Raw genomic sequence first — 21,380 nt, 5'->3', positions numbered from 1 at the left:
TCCTGTTAATATGGGGGGGGGGATTTGTAAATATCATGTCTATATTTAGAACAAACACATATTTCTTTGTGAATATCCTGAGCACAAACAAGGTGTTCCCTGCTCTCTGGTTAGTCTCTGCTCCCTAATACTCCTCTACATCTGGGGTTGCTTAGTAGCCATTAGAGGAGCGACTCCCTGACATCTTGGAGCTGGGGAGCTAGGCTTATGGTTGTTTTTACTGTCTTACCTCTGTTTTCTTGGGATGGGTAGGAGCCTGACTCTGGGGCCTTTCCCTTATCTTTCCCTGACTTAACCCCATCTGTCTGCCCCTAACTGTTCCTACATCATTGGGATGGAGTTTGCATTGGGCTTCCTGCTCAGCGGGGAGTCTGCTTCTCCCTCTCCCTCTGCTGCTCCCCCTACTTGTTCGTACTTCTCTCAAATAAATTAATTAATTATAAATTTTCTTTTTTTTTTTTTTTAAAAAGGAAAACACTGGGATGTAAAAGAGACCATAAAGAGCAAGAAATGGATAAAATGTGTTGGTAAAATTATTGATAAAAACAAGAACAACCTCTTAAGTTAATGCTAAAATCTTAGTCAAGAGTAATAAGATCGAAGAACTTTTCAGTAATTAAAGATTTTTTTTCTTGTTTAGAGGAAAGTTGAGATAACTGAATAACTTTATAAATGGTTAGGAAGATTTATAGGAAAGTGTGTATGTTAAAATTTTAAGTGGAATCATTAAAACGAAAGAAATATAATCTTAAAAGTTTCAGACCATCATAGGAGATGGGGCAGGAAGAAGATGTAGAGAACTTTATCAATCTAACAGATGGCAAGAAAGACAAAATAAAAATAAAAGCAAAAAAAAAAAGATGGTAAACTGAAAACCGTAAAATGGCGGAAGTCCAAATGTACCACTACTCAAGTAGTCGGATTTCATGGTGCTGCGTATCATTTAACTACACGGATATTCTAAATATGTAGAAACAGGTTTTATTTTATTACATATTTTCAGATATGTATTCTGGATCCTCTACTGTCTCAGCTGCTCAGGTTCTTTGCTCTCTTGATTATCCTCGTGATCTACTTTTACTACACCAGCGTGATCTCCCTCTTCATCCTTCTCCTCTCTGTAAAGGACAGGTAGCCCTCCCTTGATCTCATTCTCCTTGTGGCTCCTGATGAAAGTCCAAAGATTGCTTTCATTTTCTCATTTCTCATTTTCACCTCAACCTATTGCGTCTATCCCCTTCTTCCTGCTGATGCTGCTGTTGTCAGAAGGTTACCAGTAATCTCCATATTGCTGATCCAGTTTTTACTTCTGTCCTCCCTCCGCCTCATCCCGCCCTGTGAAAAATGCACAAATGTCTACTCATATAGCAAATATTGTTTTAGAGACAATATAGGAAATTGGTTAAGAGCATAGACTAATCAGAATGACTTTGGTTTCAATCCTGACTGTGCCTTTATGTTTAAAATCCTAGCTGTGTGGCTTTGTGGGAAGTTACAAACTTTTCTGTGCCTCAGTTTCCTCACCTGAAAGATGAAGATAATAATAGTACTTACCTTAGCAGTTTTGCTAGGATTAAATGAAATAATGCACATAAAACTTATAGCATGTGGCACATATTTAATACTTAGTAAATGTTAGCTGTTATTAATAAACTTAATGTATTTTACTATTGAGGGTATAAATATAAGGGAAATTTTTTAAGGGTGATTTTTATTATGAAATATTTGCTATATATGAAAGCTTGTATATGATATATATGTAAGTTAGAAAATCAACAACTGGGAATTTAGCATGCAACCTAAGAACTTACATTCTTGATCACCTTCTCATATTCCCCTTCACCCTATGTATCCAAAGTGACTGTCCTGATCAGTCACTCAGCCTCTGCTGCCCATCTACCAGAGCTCCGGTGCCACCTCGGCCTGTTGGTCCTCCGCAGGAGGGAGAGAGCCAGCAGGTGGCCAGTTGATGAGGGCCACCCATGGCCTTGTAAGCTCACTGTTGGGCAGGAGTAGGGATGGCCACATATCCCAGTGCGCTGGGCTGGACGCCAGAGACTGACCCCATGCCTGGAGCTGTGACGTACATGTAGTTGCAGAGCTGCCACCAGTCCCTGACCCTGGTGAGCAGCTGCCCTCTGGGGCCTTGAAGCTGGGTCCAACCCCCTGGCCCTGTGCATGCATGGTGGCCACCCTCGAAGCATTGTGGCCTGTCCTGCCTCCAATGCCCCCAGCTTAGGGCAGCCTGGGCTGGAGGGGACTGTGTTTCACCTCTTTCAAACCACGTCAGTGAAGATGATGAGCTGGAAGCTGTTGGAAAGGCCCGTGGTGCCTTCAGCTGCTATTCTCTCTTAAAATCCATGTGGCAAGCCCTGCAGCAGGTATAGGAAAGACAGCAAATTCTGTTTATCGAGAACATTCCATTGCTGCACCGAAGGCACACATCTTTGGTGGGACTTAGAATTCTGGAGAACTCCCTTTGTGAAAAACTGGGTGTAATTCCTTTAAATTCCATCTGTCAGTTTTCCACTTTGTTATGTTTCGGGGAGCATGAAGAAACCATGAACAACTTTAGTAATGGCAGAGTTTGACTGCCATTTCCTCAGTGAAGTCTTTATTGCCAAGGACATTCTGAACCAAAAAATTTACAAAGTTTTGTCTTATGATAAGGATGCTTTCTATGTCATAGACCTGGGAGACATTCTAAAGAAACATCTGAGATGGTTAAAAGCTCTTCCTTGGGTCACTCCCTTTTATGCAGTCAAACGCAATGATAGCAGAATCATAGTGAAGACCTAGCTGCCATTGGGATAAGATTTGACTGTGCCAGCAAGACTGAAATACAATAGGTGCAGAGTCTCAGGGTGCCTCCAGAAAGGATTATCTGTGCAAATCTTTGTAAACAAGTATCTCAGATTAAGTATGATACCAAGAACAGGGTCCAGGTGATGACTTTGGATAGTGAAGTTGAATTGGTAAAAGTTGTCGGGCACATCCAAAAGGCAAAGTTGATTTTGCGAATTGCCACTGATGATTCCAAAGCAGTCTGTCTCAGTGTTAAATTTGGTGCCACATTCAAAACCAGCAGGATTCTTTTGGAACAGATGAGAGAGGTAAACTTTTTTTTTTTTTTAAAGATTGTATTTATTTGAGGGAGAGCACAAGAGAGAAGGAAAAGCAGACTCCCTTCTGAGCAAGGAGCCCAACTCGGGGCTTGATCCTAGGACCCTGGGATGATGACCTGACCAAAGGCAGGTGCCTCTGAGTCCGGCAGATACTATGTTGTATCAGCTTTCATGCTCGCAGTTAATACCATTGCCAAAAAGCTTGTATTAAAGGAATAGAGAGGCTCTGATGATGAAGATTGAGTCGAGTGAACAAACCTTTATGTACTATGTGAATGTTGGAGTGTATGGATCGTTTAGTTGCATCCTCGATAATTATGCACGTGAAGCCCCTTCTGCAGAAGGGACCCAAACCAGATGCAAGGTACTATTCAACTAGCCTATTGGGACCAATATGCGATGGCCTTGATCACATTGTTGAGAGCTGTGATTTGTCTGAGATGCATGTGGGCAATTGGATGCTCTTTGAAAACGTGGGTGCTTAGACTGTTGCTGCTGCTGCTACTTTGGGGCCAACATGGCAACTGGTACAGCAAATCCAGAAAAACGACTTCCTGCCCCGAGTAGAGGAATAGGAAGATGTCAGCCCTCTGCCTTCGTCCTGTGCTTGGGAGTGGGATGAAGCATTCCCTGCTGCTTGTGCTTCAGCTAGGATTAACGTGTAGTTGTTACTCCTCTAGCTGTTAACTTCAAGTTTAGCTTGGATTGTGGGATCTGGGGGGACCATTTAACTTAATTACTGTTAGTTTTGAAATGTCTTTGTAGGTGGTGGTGGCATAATATGCAACAATACGGAAGGCTAGGAGATGGAGTCTCCTTACCTGTGTTCCTGTGGAAACTATTTGAATATTTGTTTTTATGGGATTTTTATACACTTCTCGCACATGCCACTAGAGTGCCCCTCAACTGCTGAGCAAGTGTTTGTAGCTTATACATCATCAGAATGGGTCAAAAGCTTAGTGTTGTGACCTGTTTTAAAAACAAAGTATGTTGGAGTGCCTGGCTACCTCAGTCAGTTGGGTGTCCTACACTTGGTTTGGGCTCAAGTCATGATCTCAGGTCCTGGAGTCAGACCCTGTGTTGGACTCTGCTCAGCATGGAGTTGTCTTAGGATTTGTTTCCTCTTCCTCTCCATCTGCCCCCTGCCCCCATACATCTTAAAAAAAAAAAAAGTGTTTTGAGGGAGGCCTGGCTGGCTGGCTTGGTGGAACATGCAACTCTTGATCTCAGAGTTGTAAGTTCAAGCCCCATGTTGGACGTAGAGATTACTTGAAAAGAAAATCTGTATTGGGGCACCTGAGTGGCTCAGTGGTTGTGTTTGCCTTTGGCTCAGGGTGTGATCCTGGGTCCTCTATCAGGCTTCCCACGGGGAGCCTCTTTCTCCCTCTGCCTGTGTCTCTGCCTCTCTCTGTGTCTCTCATGGATAAATAAAATCTCTAAAAAAAATAAAATCTATATTTTTAGAAAGTATCTTGAAATAAACAAAAGCTAGAAAAACCATAGTGACTTCTGAATTTTGTGTTTATTTCTAAAAATAGGAATGGATTTAGACATTTTATGTTTCTCATTGTTTAGCTTGTTTGTGTACTGTGTGATAACTTGATATGTGTATGCTTTTGTGATTTACTTTTTTCATTAAATTTTGCTAAGATTTATCCTAATGGTATATGTATCTAGTTGATTAATTTTCGTGGAAATAGAGTATGTACTTTTGAGGGTTGTGTGAATTAAATCAGTTGATAAATGTAAAGTGCTTAGAATAAATAGTGGTTGTCACATAGTGAAGGCTCAGAGAAAGATAGTCATTATTGTATTTATTATTCACTAGTGTATGAAATGTATGCACAGTCACATGGTCTATGTGTTCTCCTGCTTATGGACATTTGAGTGGTTTCCGATTGAAGCAACAGTACACATTGCTGCTCTGAAATATTCATGTTCTTTTCTCCTTATGCTCTTGTGCAAGTTTTTATTAAGGTAAATGTATCGACCTAGAAGTGGAATTTGCTAGGTCATAAGTTAGGCTTGTGCTAACTGTATCAGAGAATGCCACCTTGTTGAGCAAGGTAACTGCCTGTTTGCATTTCTATCAGCAGTGTAGGAGTTCCCATTGCTCCGTATCCTTGCCAACATTAGATATATTTTTTCATTTTTTTGTGATTGGATGGTTGTAAAATGACTTCTTGTGGTTTCATTTGGGGTTTGTCCATATGAGGCAGCCATTTCTTCATATGTTTATTTCTTATTTGTATTTCCTTTGCTCCTTGTTCTTGTCTTCTGCTCTGTTTTTCTGATGAGTTGTCTTGTTGATCTGGAGGAGTTCTTACATAGTGGTACTTCTCTTTTGTTGATCCTGTTTGTTAGAAATATCTTCTCCCAGTTTGAGGTTTTTCTTTTCTTTTTTTTTTTTTAAAGGGATCTTTCATTGGACAGAAGTCTTGAATTTTAATTTAGTAGAACATATCCATTTTTTCTTGCTTAAGAAATCTGTCTCGGCACCTAACTCTAGGAAATGAACAAGGGGTAGTAGAAAGGGGAGGAGGGCGGGGGGTGGGGGTGACTGGGTGACGGGCACTGAGGGGGGCACTTGGCGGGATGAGCACTGGGTGTTATGCTATATGTTGGCAAATTGAACTCCAATAAAAAAATTTAAAAAAAAGAAATCTGTCTCAGGGTGCCTGGGGGACTCAGTGGTTGGGGGCTCAGCGGTTGAGCGTCTCAGGCTGGGACCCTGGGGACCCAGGATCAAATCCTGCATTGGGCTCCCCGCAGGGAGCCTGCTTCTCCCTCTGCCTGTGTCTCTCATGAATAAATACATAAAATCCTTAAAAAAAAAAATCTGTCTCTATCATGAAAATATTCTCTCTTGTTCCCTCTTAGGCATGTAAACGTCATCATCATGTAAGTCCTTAATCTACCTTAGATTGTGTGTGGGGTGAGGTATATTTAATTCTTAATTTTTATCTATGCAGTTGTCTCAGTAGGCACTTTATTTGAGAGAGAGCACAAGCAAGGGAAGGAGCAGAGGGAGAGGGACAAGCAGACTCCTTGCTGAGCAGAGAACTGGACATGGGTCTCCGTCTCAGGATCCTAAATCATGACCTGAGCCAAAGTCCGATGCTTAACCAACCGAGCCACCCAGACGCCCCTCTAGAATAGTTTTGAGTTAAAGGATTTATAGTGTGTGTCCTTGTTTTGTTTCTTATTTTAAAGAAACACATTTAAAATGTTCACCATTGGGTATGTTTGTTAGAGTTTGTTTTATTTTCTAAGTAAATTCTGTTTTATCCTAGTTTTCAAAAAAGGTTTGAAACTGGCATGGGTATTCAATTTCAGTGAATGTTTTTTCTTTACCTCCTGAAATGATTCTATAGCTTTTGTCCTTCAGTCTGTTAATGAGGAGCATTAATAGTTTTACTAATGTTTGACTACTTTTGCATTCCTAGGATAAATCCAACTTGACCTATCATATATTATCTTTTTAATACATTGCCAGATTGCTAGCTAATATTGTTTATAGGTTTGTATGAAAGCATCTACTCACTGTAACTTTTTGAATAAACTTTGTAGCAGAAAATATAGGCGCTGAACTGAAAGCTCCACTTATTAAGCAAGAGCCTCTCCAAGTAAGAGGTAAATATACTTCATTCTAATTTTTACTATAATGGTATTTTGAATTAAATATACAAAATGAGTTTACATAGAGCTCTGTATAATTATATTATTCTGGGTGTACGTCCACTTTTACTTTGCTTTATATATACCAACCATAAAAATTCATTCTCCTGTTTATAAGCTAATTTTCTACTGAAATTCACTTTGCATTTTGGTTACAAATTTTGTGGTAATTGTTTTTTTCAAAACCCCAAAGAAAATAAGGGCAAATAAAAGTCATCAGCTCCTTTATCATTTTTGGAAAAGTAATGTGATTAAAGAAAAAGAGACCAATGCCTTTCAGTTATGGCATGTTCAAGTCCAGACAGAGTTTGGACATTCTTGTCCAACTTTTTTTTCTAGGAATAACTGAGTGATGAAGGAGTTCTTGTTTACAGCTCTGCTCTTTATAATGAGCTATGGCTCGTGTCTCCAGAGCAGCGTGTTGTACGTGTGACTCTGTCACTAGAAGCACCGTGGCTTTGGCGTCATGCAGAGGTGGACTCTGTGGCTCCAGCATATCCTCGCTGTATGGCCTTGGGCATTTCCCTGAGCCATAGTTTTCTCCCCTGTAAGATTGAGGTAATAGAGGAATTTCTTTTCTAGGATAACCTTGAAGATGATCCATAGTATATACGGTTACAGTTCAGAATAATGAACATGATAGCAGTCACCATTGTCACTAATCGGGGCCAGGACAGGGCAATAGGGATTTCTGTAGACTTTGAAGGAATCTTTAAAGAGTAATTTTAAAAAACCCACTCATCTTTTAAAAGAAAGAAGTAATTCTTTGCTCTAGAGAAGCTCATCTGGATTTAGAATTTTAGGATTATTATATTAAAGGAAGCTAATGAACTTCCTTGAATGTATTTTTTTCAAATACAGTTTTGATTTTTATACTGACTTTTATGTTTGTAATGTTATGATTTGTGAATTTGATTTTAATAGTTAATATGTTACCTTAAGAGTCTTATTTACCAACTGTAGTGATGGATAATTTTAGTCTTAGTTTGTTCTTTCCACTTCAAATTACAATGGACAACTCGTTTATTAATATCTGAGAATAGAGTATGAAGTAAAGGGTGACAATTTGAAATATAACACATGATTTTCTGTTGTTTTGCCCTTGCTCTTCAGATATTTGCTTTATGTTAATATCTATGTCATACCACCAAAAGTCTCACTTTACAATGATCATAAACATAGACCTATATTGAGTGTGATTATTAATTCACAGACTTTAATTGATGCCAAATTGGTATTTTTTTTGTTATCTTTTTTATTTTTAGGAACAATTTGATACTTGGTAATAGGGAAGTAATTTAATAGAAGACCATATTTTACCTGTAATCTGTAATAAACTTCCTGTAATTTTTAACTGATAAAAATATTCCTTATGTTTACTTTAGCTTTCTTATGGACTGTGTGAAGTAGTCCAGCAGCTTTCAGGCTTTTTTGACTGCAACTCACATAAGAAATATTAATGACCTACTATATAAAGAGATTATTGTATGTAACCGAAATAGAAGTCTTCACAAAAAGTACTTACTCATTGTATGTGGTACTCTTTGACCACTTTCTATTTTCATTTTTTATCAAATGCTGGTTTCACCCTGTAATTTGAAAAACATTGAACAAGCATATAATTTTTAATTGAGACTTCATTTTCATTTAGACCCTAAGACAATTTATTATTATTTTTAGACCCTAGACAATGTAAATTGTACCAGTACAATGTAAACAGATCAGGAATACCTATGCAGGATATCCATTAGACAAAAGATTAACATTTTGGCATCGGTTACAGATGACTATGGAGATACGATCTAGATGTCTACAAACGGAATTTTGTCCTGTTCTGCACTTGGGAGACTTTCTTCTGATGCCATTCAGTGCATCAGGAAAAACGTTTTTTTTGTGAAATTCATTAGTGAACTCACTTAAGTGTCAGCATATATGTTCATCTTCTAATGTGTTTTCCAGTGTGCAAATTTATTATGTTTTTGTATATTCTTGAATTTAGTCAAAGCAGTCCTTAAGAAGAGGGAATATGGACCAAAGTACACTCAGAATAATTTCATCACTGGAGTCAGAGCAATAAATGAGTTCTGCCTTAAATCCAGGTACGACATTTTGTTTTTTCTAATGTGGTAGCTCTGTCTAATCTAACCATTAATTTCTTTTTATGCGTTACTTGCTACCTCCACCTGGAAACTTTGCAAGGACTCCTTCCTAAATTGAACTATTCAGTTTAAAAATGTTAAAATTTTTAGCTTACTAAACGGAATTGTGCTTTAGTGTGAACAATCCCAGCCTTTTGTGGTATCTTAAACTCAAAAAAGCATGTTCTTCAAAACCTCTGTATCGTACAAGAACTTTAGTAGGAGTTTTATTATTATGTTAATATGTACCAGTTATCAATGAGATATTTATGTATTTGTATGTTTACCTTTTTAAAGTTTTGGGTTTATTTGGGTAGCAGAGTTGAGTAATTTAGTTATTTATGTTCACAGCCCAACTGTGGTTTCTGTTGAGCATAAGTTATCTTTCTTTTCTAATATCTTTTTGTTATTAAATTTCTTGTAATCATAGAGATTTGTTGAGATATTTGTCACAGATTTAAAAATTTCACCCTCCTTTGTGTGTTTACCTAAGAAAGCCGTATTACATGGAAGATTTCTTGGCAACTTAGACATCAGATTTAGCCTTTTTTCCCCCCTCTCCCTCCTGGTCACATCTTCTATGGTATATTATCAAGAAATAAGAGTTCTTATAATCAGTTTTATAAGTTATATAACTATTAAAACAACAACCAGTTGTAACATTGATATAAAAAATGCTTGTTTCACATGAAGTGCTTCATTTAGTTCTCACAAAAATTTTGTGAATTAAGTAGATTAGATATTGCTGTTTCCACATTGTAGGCCTCCACCCTGTAGGCCATAGTAAAGATGTCAGTGATGACCGAGCTCATTTACTGAATATGTACCTTTGATACCTTGCTGCCCAAACTTTTTATTAATATGTGATAGTGGTTGATTTATGTATTTTAAAGATTTTATTTTTAAGTAATCTCCATAATTTTAGTATTACCACTTAGTATTAATCTGGATATAAACAAGTAGGATTATAAATTCTAAATTTTATTTTATTTATTTATTTGAGAGAGAGAGAAGGAGAGATCATGAGCAGGAGGGAAAAGGTAGAGCAGCAGACTCCATATTGAGTAGGGAGCCCAGTGCAGGACTTGATCCCAGGACCCTGGGACCGTGACTCAAACTGAAAGCAGATGCTTAATTACCTGGGACACCCAGGTACCCTAAATTTAAATTCTTAAATAGAGGATGATACTCTAATTGATGTTTTTTCCACTTTTCCTTTTTTTTTTTTTTTTAATATATGTCAGATGTGGCAGTAGGGTGTCCATAGCAGATAAAATATAAACACCAGTGAAGGAGTTGAATCTCTGCATATTATGTTAAGGCATCTATAGTTAGCATCAAGAATAATTGTTATTTTTTCACTGTCTCTACACCGATTTTTGTATACAAAATGCCACCTTAATTTTTCAAGCCTTTAAGTTGATCTGTGTAGCCTTTAAAGATCAGGATCTAGGTAGTGGCTTTTATCTGCCCCTAGTAATCTTTCTAATAACAAAAATTATATGAATTGTATCTGAATAAATTTAGCATGTTTCTTTCTTCAGTGATCTAGAACAACTTCGAAAAATCAGACGACGAAGTCCTCATGAAGATACCGAGTCCTTTACTGTATACTTGAGATCAGATGTGGAGGCAAAGTAAGAACTTATTTCTTTTAAACCAAATACACAAGCCAAATTTTGGATTAATAAAAACCCATATTAGATAGACTCAAAGGTTTTTAAATGTTACACTTTAAAAGAAGAGTATGTACTAGTTAACTAAAAGTACGTGATAATTTATATGACAATTTACTGTTGAATTTACTTACTGATCAGATTTAATTCAGAAAAATTTCTTAAGTGCTTTACATTTTTCCTAAAGGACCTTATGTTTTGTTGTAAGATTCTCATATAGTTATAGTTCATCTCAATTTAAATATCATTACAATAAAGTCATTAAAATTGTTCATTATTGATGGCCGTGTGTGTATGTGTGTGTACACAGATCTTTGGAAGTTTGGGGAAGTCCTGAAGCTCTTGCCAGAGAGAAAAAACTGCGTAAGGAAGCAGAAATAGAATACAGAGAAAGTAAGTATATTCATTTTATTTATTTATTTATTTTTAAGATTTTATTTATTTATTCATGAGAGACAGAGAGAGGCAGGCAGAGACATACGCAGAGGGAGAAGCAGGCTCCATGCAGGGAGCCCGATGTGGGACTCGATCCGGGGACCATGGGATCACCTCCTGAGCCGAAGGCAGATGCTCAACTGCTGAGCCATCCAGGTGTCCCAAGTATATTCACTTTAAAATGGAGTTAATTGAAATGTAACTTGTAGGTAAAACTTGGGCCTTTAATAATTGCACTTCCTGGTAGTTGCATGCCTCTTGGCTTTTACTCTTTTGGTCCTAGTAAATACCAGTTTCCACTTTGGGATTCAGTTTCTTTTTAAACAGTATCTGTTTTTTGTTTTTTTCCTCTATAGCTCATTAAAGATGATGAGAAGAACCAAAGCTAGTTGGTGATTTGAAGATTATATGTCCTAAAAGTGGTAGTGCTTTCTTACAGGAAAGTTTGTTAATTTAGTTTCCCCATTTCTACCTTACTTTTCTTTTTTCTTTTTTTTTTTTTTTTAAGATTTATTTATTTATTCCAGAGAGAGAGTCACATGAGTGGGGGAGTGGCAGAGGGAAGGGGAGAGCGAGAGAAGTAAACTCCCTGCTGGGCATAGAACCTGATGCCAGGCTGGATCTCATAACTCATAAGATCATGGTCTGAACTAAAACCAAAAGTTGGATGCTTAACTGACAGAGCCACCCAGGCACCCCTCCTCCCCCCATTTCTACTTTAATTCATTCATTGAGCAGATAGTTATCAAACATTTATGGTGAACCAGATACTGTGCTTGATGCCTGAGATTTAGGTGCAAATAAGACTCTCAGGGTATTAAACAGTCCAATAATTGCGTGACAGAGCCATCTTTATAGAATTAATTATTTAGGATTATGTGAAATATATTTAGATAATTCTTTGATTTATATATATATGCATGTATTCATGAGAAAAGTGATGCACACTTGCGATTTAAAAAAGAATACAAAAATATAAAGAACAAAAGGTCTCCTTTTAATACCTCTACTTACCATGTCATTTTACTTTCCATAGATGACTGTTGGTGGCAGTTGGTATCTATCTATCCAGAATATTTCTGATGAATTTTCAAATCTGTATACATACATGTTTTCACTTAAATGTAAATTGGGTGACACAATACATATTGTTTTGCATCTTGTTTTTTATATTTACCAGTGTAACCATAAACATCTTTCTTTGTCTACATATAGAAATCTGCCTGTCTCATTCCTTTTAACAGCTGCATAATATTCCATTGCATGGAACTCATTAGTGAATGTCCTATTTCTTAAATATATAATAATATAATACTCTTATTGCAGGTATATGGGATAAAATGTTAATAGTATTTCAGGGTCAAAGGACATGGGCATTTTAAGATTTGATAGAATAATCTCTGAAGGAATGTGGTACCAGTTCACATTTACACTTAATGGTGTGTGAAAGTGACTATTTTCTCATACCCTTGAAAATGCTGGATATTACCATCGTTTTAACTTTCTTGTGTTTTTGATGGGCAACAGATGGTACCTTTAATTATGAGTTTCTGTGATGAGTACTGAGGTTGGTTATCTTTTAATATCTTTTCTTAATTCTGTGATAATTTTTATAAACTTCTATTAAATCGTGTGTCTTATAATTGATTTTCATGAGTTTTTGGTAGATCTTAATTTTGTATGTTCTGAACATTTTTTTTTTTGAGTTACCCACTTTTCATTTATTTTTAAAATATTATTTATTTTTGTTTCAAGTTTTTACTTAAATTCTAGTTAGTTAACATATAGTGTAATATTGGTTTCAGGAGTAGAATTTAATGACTTACCACTTACATTTGACACCCAGAGTTCATCCCAATAATTGCCCTCCTTAATAACCATCACCCATTTAGCCCATCTCCTTCGCCCACGTCTCTTCCATCAACTCTTAATTTGTTCTCTGTAGTTAAGAGTCTCTTACAGTTTGCTTCCTTTTCTTTTTGTTTTTGTATTCCTTTCCCCTATGTTCATCTTTTTTTTTTTTTTTTTTTTTTTTAGATTTTATTTATTTATTCATGAGAGAGAGAGAGAGAGAAAGGCAGAGACACAGGCAGAGACAGAAGCACGCTCCATGCAAGGAGCCAGATGTGAGACTCGTTCCCGGGTCTCCAGAACTACACCCTGGGCTGAAGGCAGCGCTAAACCACTGAGCCACCCGGGCTGCCCTGTTCATCTGTTTTGTTTCTTAAATTCCACGTTGAGTGAAATCATACTTCTTTTTCTCTGACTTATTTTGTTTAGCATAATACTCTCTAGCTCTCTCTACGTTGTTGCAGATGGCAGGATTTCATTCTTTTTGATGGTTGAATAATATTCCATTGTATACATACACCACTTTTACTTTATTCATTCATCAGTCAGTGGACATTTGGGGTCGTTCCATAATTCGGCTATTGTTAATAGTGCTGCTGTAAACATCAGGGTGCATGTGCCTCTTCAGTATTTTTGTATCCTTTGGGTGAATACCTAGAAGTGTAACTCCTGAGCCATAGGGTAGCTCTATTTTTAACTTTCTGAGGAACCTCTACACTGTTTTACAGAGTGGCTGCACCAGTTTGCATTCCTACCTACAGTACAAGAGGGCTTCCCTCTCTCTGTATCCTTACCACCTTTTGTTTCCTGGATTGTTAGTTTTAGCCGTTCTGACAGCACGAGGTAGTATCTCGTGGTGGTTTTGATTTGTATTTGCCCGATGATGAGTGATGTGGAGCATCTTTTCATGTGTCTGTTGGCCATCTGGATGTCTTCTTTGAAAAGTCTATTCATGCTTTCTGCCCACTTTTTAACTGGATTGTTTTTGTGGGGTATTGAGTTTGATAAATTCTTTATAGATTTGGGGTACTAACCCTTTATTAGATTCGTCATTTGCAAATATCTTCTCCCATTCCATAGGCTGACTCTTAGTTTTGTTGAAGAAGACCCAGTAGTTCACTTTTGCTTTCGTTTCCCTTGCCTCTGGAGATGTGTCTAGTAAGAAGTTGCTGTGGTTGAAGTCAAAGAAATTGCTGCCTGTGTTCTTCTCTAGGATTTTGATGGTTTCCTTTTGTTTTTTCATTTGTCTTTATTGAAGTTTGATTTACCAACATATAGTATAACACCCCGTTACCCCATCCCCCACCCACCCTCACTTCCACAACCCTTTGTTTGTTTCCCAGAGTTAGGAGCCTCTCATGGTTGTCTCCCTCTCTAATTTTTCCCACTCAGTTCCCCTCCTTCCCCTATAATCCCTCTCACTGTTTCTTATTTTCCCCATATGAGTGAAACCATATGATGTTTGTCCTTCTCTGATTCACTCAGCATAATACCCTCCAGTTCCAGTCACGTCAAAGCAAATGGTGGGTATTCGTCCTTTCTGATGAGTAATACTCCATCGTGTATATAGACCACATCTTTATCCATAATCTGTTGAAGGACATCGAGGCTCCTTCTACAGTTTGGCTATTGTGGACACTGCTGCTGTGAACTTTGGGGTGCAGGTGGCCTGGCAGATTTTGATGGTTTCCTGCCTCACATTTAGGTCTTTTCATCCGTTTTGAATTTATTTTTGTGCATGGTGTAAGAAAATGCTCCAGTTTCATTCTGCATGTTGCTGTCCAGGTTTTGCAAGATCGTTTGTTGAAGAGTGTGTCTTGTTTCCATTGATATTCTTTCCTGCTCTGTCAAAGATAAGTTGACCATATCATTGTGGGCCCATTTCTGGGTTCTCTATATTCTGTTCCTTTGATCTATGTGTTTATTTTTGTGCGAGTACCAACCACACTGTCTTCATGACTACAGCTTTCTAATATAGTCTGGAATCATGATTACTCTAGCTTTGCTTTTGTCTTTCAAGATTGCTTTGGCTATTCTGGGTCTTTTGTGGGTCCATATAAATTTTAGGATTGTTTGTTCTAGCATTGTGAAAAATGTTGGTATATTTTGATAGGGATTGCATTAAATCTGTAGATTGATTTGGGTAGTGTAGACATTTTAATGATGATTATTCTTCCAATCCATGAGCATGGAATGTTTTTCCATTTCTCTGGGTCCTCTTCAATTTCTTTCGTAAGTATTCTGTAGTTTTCAGAGTGCAGATCTTTACCTCTTGGTTATAGGTTTGTTCCTAGGTATCTTACTGTTTTTGGTGCAGTTGTAAATGGACTTGATTCCTAGATTTCTCTTTCTTCTGCTTCATTTTTGGTATATAGAAATGCAACAGATTTCTATACGTTGATTTTGTATACTGTGACTTTGCTAAGTTTGTGTCTCCGTTCTAGCAATATTTTGGTGAAGTCTTTTGGTATTCAATGTAGAGTATCATGTTATCTGTGAAATTGTGAAATTTTTACTTCTTCCTTGCCGATTTGAGTGCCTTTTATATCATTTTTTCCTAGTGAGGGAGAGAGTAGGGTGGGGGGGGGGCGGGGAGAGAGAGAGAGAGAATTCAATGTTAAGCAGGCTCCACACCCAGCATAGAGCCTGATGCAGGGCTCAGTATCACAACCCTGGGGTCATGACCAGAGCCAAAATCAAGAGTTGGATGCTTAACTGTCTGAGCCACTCAAGCACTTCAGGATGCCTTTTATTTTTTTGTTGTCTGATGCTGAGGTTAGAACTTCCAGTACTGTGCTTAACAGTGGACATCCATGTCTTATTCCTGACCCTTAGCAGGAAAGTGCTCAGTTTTTCCCCAATGAGGATAATATTAGCTGTGGGTCTTTCCTACATGACTTTTATGATGTTGAGATATGTTCCCTCCATCCCTACTTTGTTGTGGGTTTTTGTTCTTAATATTTTTCTGTTCCTTCTTCACATTTTGTTTCATTTCCCATCAGTGGGAGATTTTTTTTTCTTTTCTTTTTTTTTTTTTATGAAGGATTAAGTAAGTGAAAGTCATGGGTTTGAGACCAGTAGTTGCTATTTAGCTTAGGTTTTTTCCCAATATAGTTTTTTTCCCCCAGATACCTCTGTTTATTAAGACTTTAGGAATGCATGTCTAGACCAAACTATGAGAGCAATTAAGTTCACATGCTTGGAACAGTTTGTCTCTATTGACCTTCCACCCATAACCTTCTCCCTCTTCCCATTCTTGTCTAAGTAGAACTTGTATCTGATCCCATTTTTGGTGAGGGATGACTGAGAATGACTTGGGGATCAGAAAGGTGGGAATAATAGTTCTATAAAGCATCCCCATATTATCAGGAGGACTCTTCAAGTAAGGCTTCAGAGGATAGTACAGAGGATAGTATAACAACCCCTCAAGAATCCATCACTCAGCTTTACAATTATCAATACATGGCCAACCGTGTTTTATCTTTATCTCCCTTACTGACCCTCACTCTTTTAAATTGCTTTGAAACCAGTCCCAGTATTCTATCATTCGTCTATAAATATTTCAGTATATGTTTCTAAAAAACAGGTGTTTTAGTTAGTTCCTATGATAGTGATAGTTAACTGTTTTAGAACATTCACTAACTCCTGCCTGCAGTTAATCTGTCAGCCAGTCCTCATATCCTCTCAGCTGCACCTTGGTTGAAGATCTAGGGTGATTTTGGATAGTTTGAATTCAGGTAAAGAAAATCAGTGACCTTCTGCTGATTGGTTATTCCTTGTCTTGACAAAATAACATTTTTTTCTCTTTCTGACTAATGTAGCCAGGAGGAATAAGAAATATATTTGAGGTTCTCATAGGCCTACAATATATAATATTAAGTTATCTGCATGTTGAGCAAGTATAGTTTTTTTGCAGAATATAAGTCCTTTAAATCATTAGTTTAGCATTTTGAAAAGTAATAAGGAGAATTAGTGAATCCTAGTATCTATGGGGGTTTTGGCCTCTCAGAAGAAGCAAACAGTTATGGATTATATTTACAGATATGTTGAAGAGAGCTGCAATTAAATCCACAGAAGTGAAATAATTTCAGTAAAAGAAATATATATTGGGGTCAGGGAGCTTTGGAATTTTGGTATCACTATTCAGTTAAAGGCTTCCATTGGGTTCTTTTAGGTAATAGAGATGCTAATACAGGATATGATCAAATATTGTTCCAATAGGGCAGATTGCATTGGGGAATTAGATGCTTGCACTGCACTTATATTTCTGATTACTTTGGGGATCTGATAATGTGGCAGGATTAAAATTGAGGTAGAGGTGTTAGTGTCTGAGAAAAATGTCCACGTTTTTCTTTGACAGTCACCCTTTATTTAGGAGAATCTGAATTCTTTAATTGTATTTCTAAATTCTGTACAGGACCAAAGCTTAAAGGTGATAATATTAACCTTCCCTTGATGAGTTGGTGAAATTTCTAGATGGAAATTGAGAGACAATTAAGATCAGTAATATAAGAGGAAAAGAAGCAGAGAGTTTCTGGAGAGCATGGGAGTTCAGAATCATTCAGTATCAAGACGGGGAGCAGTGGGATAGGAAGGAGATCCAGGAGAAGGGAAAGGATGGAGGAGACATGCTAAGAAGGAAAGAACAAAGTAAGCAAAGTAGAGGTGCTCAGATTGTTCCATATTTGGCCATTGGAAGCACCTCAAGTTGGTTGCACCTCAATATACCTAATATTGTAGCATCCTTGCTGTTAGGTACAGTAAGGTGCTTCGGGTTTGTTTTGTACATGTCCTGCCCCAGGCTGAGCATTACTCATCTCTGAAAGGAACTCCATTTCTTTTTAGTGGGAATTAAAATTGAAACACTGTACTCAGGGCATTAGGGGCACTCATTTTTTGTTTGTTTTGTTTTTTGGGGGGAGAGAGGTATGGAAGGGCAAAAGGAGAGGAAGAGTAAGAATCCCAAGCAGGCCTTCATGTCTAGTGTGTAGCCTGATGCAGGGCTCAGTCTCATGACCCCAGGATCGTGACCTGAGCCAAAATTTAAGAGTTGGAAGCCCAGTCGACTGAGCCACCCAGGCACCTCAGAGGTACTCATTTTTAAAAGGCTGATGTATTTTTAAGGTCTTTCCAATGGACAGAAATAGGAAATACTTTTCCTTAAGAGAGAAGATATATAGGCTATTCTGAAAAACTTAATGTTTTTTTGTTGTTGTTGTTGTTGTGTTTTGTATCTCTTTTCTTACACTGAAAATCTTCTTAATCCAGTAATATAATAAATTACATTTTTGTTTTATTCTTATGTGTATGTATGCACACATAAAGAAAGGATACAGTGTAGTTTCAAAATAGTAATACCAATATTATAGCCATCAGGATGATTTAAGATTTCTTGACTTTTCTTTTTGTTGTTAGTATATATTCCACTAGGGATGTATAGTTAAGTGTCTGTGTTTTAAATTCAATTGAAATTTGTCTGGATAAACCATCAAATAGATGTAAAATTATGTTCATTTGGTTCATTTTGCTTTTGATTTTTAGAAATAATTTTGATTTTTATTTGGTAATTTTATAAAACATTTACGTGATTCCAAAGTCAAATCTATCAGACAAAACCTTCAGAGAAATTTAGTTTCCATCCTTATCCTTTCTACCCTATTCCTCCCTCTCGGGTGGGTAACCATTTGAAAAATTAGTTTTGTAGTTTTTTCCATTAAAAGATATATTATGAAATAGGTATTATTCCCCCTTCTGCCCCCTTTCATAAATAAGGTATACTTTCTGTCCTTGCTTTTTTTATTTGACATTGAGTCCCAAGGACCATTCTTTGGCAGTAAATGGAGACATTTCTTTGTTCCTTTTATAATACTCCATTTTTGGGGATACATCATAGTTTACTCAGTCATTCCCCTATAGGTTGTTTCCAATCTTTTACCTTTTTTTCCCCCTGTGTTAAAAAACACAACAGAATTTATCATTTTAACAGAAGTGTTCTGTATCTTTACATTGTTATGAAATGAATATTTAGAATTTTTCCCCCCAGAACTCTTTCATCATGTAAAACCGAAACTGTTAACAAACAGCTCTCCTTTCTCCTACCTGTAGCCCTTGGTAACCATTATTCTGCTTTCTGCTTCTACGAATTTGACTGCTATAGATACCTCATATAAATAGAATCATACAATATTTGTCTTTTTTGACGGAGTTATATCACCTACTTAATGTCCTCAAGGATCATCTATGTGCCAGGATTTTCTTCTTTTTAAATTCTGAATATTTCATTGTATGTATATACCACCTTGTATGTAGCCATTTGTCTGTCCATGAACATGTTGATTGCTTTCATTTTTTGGCTCTTCTGAGTAGTGTACTCTGAATATGGGTATGTAAATACTTGTTGAAGTGGGGTTACTAGATTATACAGTAGTTGTTAATTTTTTGAGGAACCCTCCATCATGGTTGCACCATTTTACAGTCCCACCAGCTTGCACAAGGTTTTCAGTTTCTCCATTTCCTTGCCAATATTTGTTTTCTGGGTTTCCTTTGGTTTGGTTTTTGGATAATGGATATTCTGATAGGTGTGAGGTGATACCTCATTGTAGTTTTGATTTATATTTTTCTGATGATGAGTGTGATAATGAGCATCCTTTAATGAGCTTGTTGGCCATTTGTATATCATCTTTGGAGAAAGGTCTGTTCGGGTCCTTTGCTCATTTTTATTTGCATTGCAGATCTAGAGTTTTTATAATAATCTGATGTTTTTGCTGATAGCCAGCAGAACATATTTAATATACTCGTAAAGAGAATAATTGTGTTGACCTAAAATGTGACTGATAAGAATATGTATGAGCTAAAATGTATTTTGTAATTCTTTTCTTATAAAGGGCTATTTAGAAACCAAAAAATATTAAGAGAATATAGAGACTTCCTCGGAAACACCAAGGTAAGATTATCTTTCTAATAATGTTATGTGTGCATATTTTGCATAATGAAATTTTAATATGTCTGATCACAAGTCAAGATTTTCTTGAGCACACTGTAATTTACTGAATTATATAGTCTGTCTGTCTCTGTGTGTTTTTCTTGAAATTAAAAAAACTGGGATATAAGCTCTCTTTAAATTCAAAACAGGGGATCCCTGGGTGGCTCAGCGGTTAAGCGCCTGCCTTTGGCCCAGGGCGTGATTCTGGAGACCCTGGATCGAGTCCCACTTTGGGCTCCCTGCATGGAGCCTGCTTCTCCCTCTGCCTGTGTCTCTGCCTCTCTCTCTCTCTCTGTCTCATCAATAAATAAAATTTTAAAAAAAAAAAAAATTCACAACTGTTATAAACCATAAGTATATAGGTAAAGGAGAAGACTTCATTATGATTTTAGCAAAATTTAACTCTCTCATATGTACTTTTAATTTCCTGTGTCCTCTCCTCTACTTCTAATCCTAATTAAATATTCAAAATGCCACTTCTCTGCTTGTAACCAAAAAGATTAGCCCTTGGAGGAGAAAATTACATAGCCATTCTGATTGTTCTTTCCTATTATGGGTACATAAAAGTCAGTGGACACAGTATTAGTTGACAGTCTTACTGAACTTCCATAGTACATTCAGTCTCTCTGTGAGATAGCTGTTGCCTGTATTTCCTATCTTCTCAAACTTCCTAAAGCCTTAGTGTTCTCCTGATGACCTTGCTTCATCGCTCACTGAAAAAAATAGACGTAATTGAATAAGGTACTTTGCTTTTCTTCACCAGATTTACTAAGATTTACTTAACTTGTCTAAACTTGTGTGCCACAATACTTCCTATTAGAAGGAAATTAATATTGGGACCAGTATAGAAAGTTTACCTTCATTATCCTATGTCTTATTCTTTTTTTTTCTTTATTAAAATTTTATTTATTCCTGAGAGACAGAGAGAGGCAGAGACACAGGCAGAGGGAGAAGCAGGCTCCCCACAGGGAGCCCAATGTGGGACTCGATCCCAGGACCCCAGGGTCATGCCCTGAGCTGAATGTAGATACTCACCCACTGAACCACCCAGGCGTCCCTGGCTTATTCTTTCTGAATCCTCTTCATTTGGCCTTTCATCCCCACCATTCTACTGAAATGGGTCTTTTTTTTTTTGAAATGGGTCTTATCAGAGTCACCAATACTTCCAAAATACCAAGTAGTCATGTCCAGATTTAATGTTTGCATTTAAACCTAGTTGGGAGGTATTTCCTGTCAAGAAGTGAATATCTCCAGAAGTCCTATCTGGAGAAAACGCTAGCTGTGCAAATTGTCTCCTTTTTTTCTAAGTTACATTTGAGACATTGTTCCCTTTTGGCAAAATTTGTCAGTGATGGCAACTCTAGTTCTTTTCAATTCATTATATTCAAAACTCCTTAATTTCCATTTCCCTTTGGGTTTTGTGTTTCTTGCATCCCGTTGGTGGAATCTTCATATACTACATGAGCCAGCCTTCTCACTTCTATGCCCCGGCAGC

At 37.2% G+C, this 21,380-nt stretch overlaps 1 protein-coding gene and 1 pseudogene across 1 annotated transcript in view; both read left to right on the top strand.

The window, feature by feature from the left end:
- The window catches only part of SLC30A9 (solute carrier family 30 member 9), a 78,529-nt gene that overhangs the window by 17,444 nt on the left and 39,705 nt on the right, over window positions 1–21,380 (top strand). Inside the window, exons 3-7 of the mRNA XM_055340725.1 lie at window positions 6,696–6,758; window positions 8,803–8,902; window positions 10,486–10,578; window positions 10,928–11,010; window positions 19,788–19,846. Coding sequence (XP_055196700.1) covers window positions 6,696–6,758; window positions 8,803–8,902; window positions 10,486–10,578; window positions 10,928–11,010; window positions 19,788–19,846 — 398 coding nt within the window. The remainder of the gene's footprint in view (window positions 1–6,695; window positions 6,759–8,802; window positions 8,903–10,485; window positions 10,579–10,927; window positions 11,011–19,787; window positions 19,847–21,380) is intronic.
- LOC129519908 (ornithine decarboxylase-like) lies at window positions 2,562–3,593 on the top strand (annotated as a pseudogene).

This window comes from Nyctereutes procyonoides, unplaced genomic scaffold (assembly GCF_905146905.1).
Source record: "Nyctereutes procyonoides isolate TBG_1078 unplaced genomic scaffold, NYPRO_anot_genome, whole genome shotgun sequence".
In the NCBI taxonomy this organism is placed as follows: domain Eukaryota; kingdom Metazoa; phylum Chordata; class Mammalia; order Carnivora; family Canidae; genus Nyctereutes; species Nyctereutes procyonoides.
Note: the sequence above shows the minus strand (reverse complement) of the source record. Positions and strands in the feature narration are given on the sequence as shown.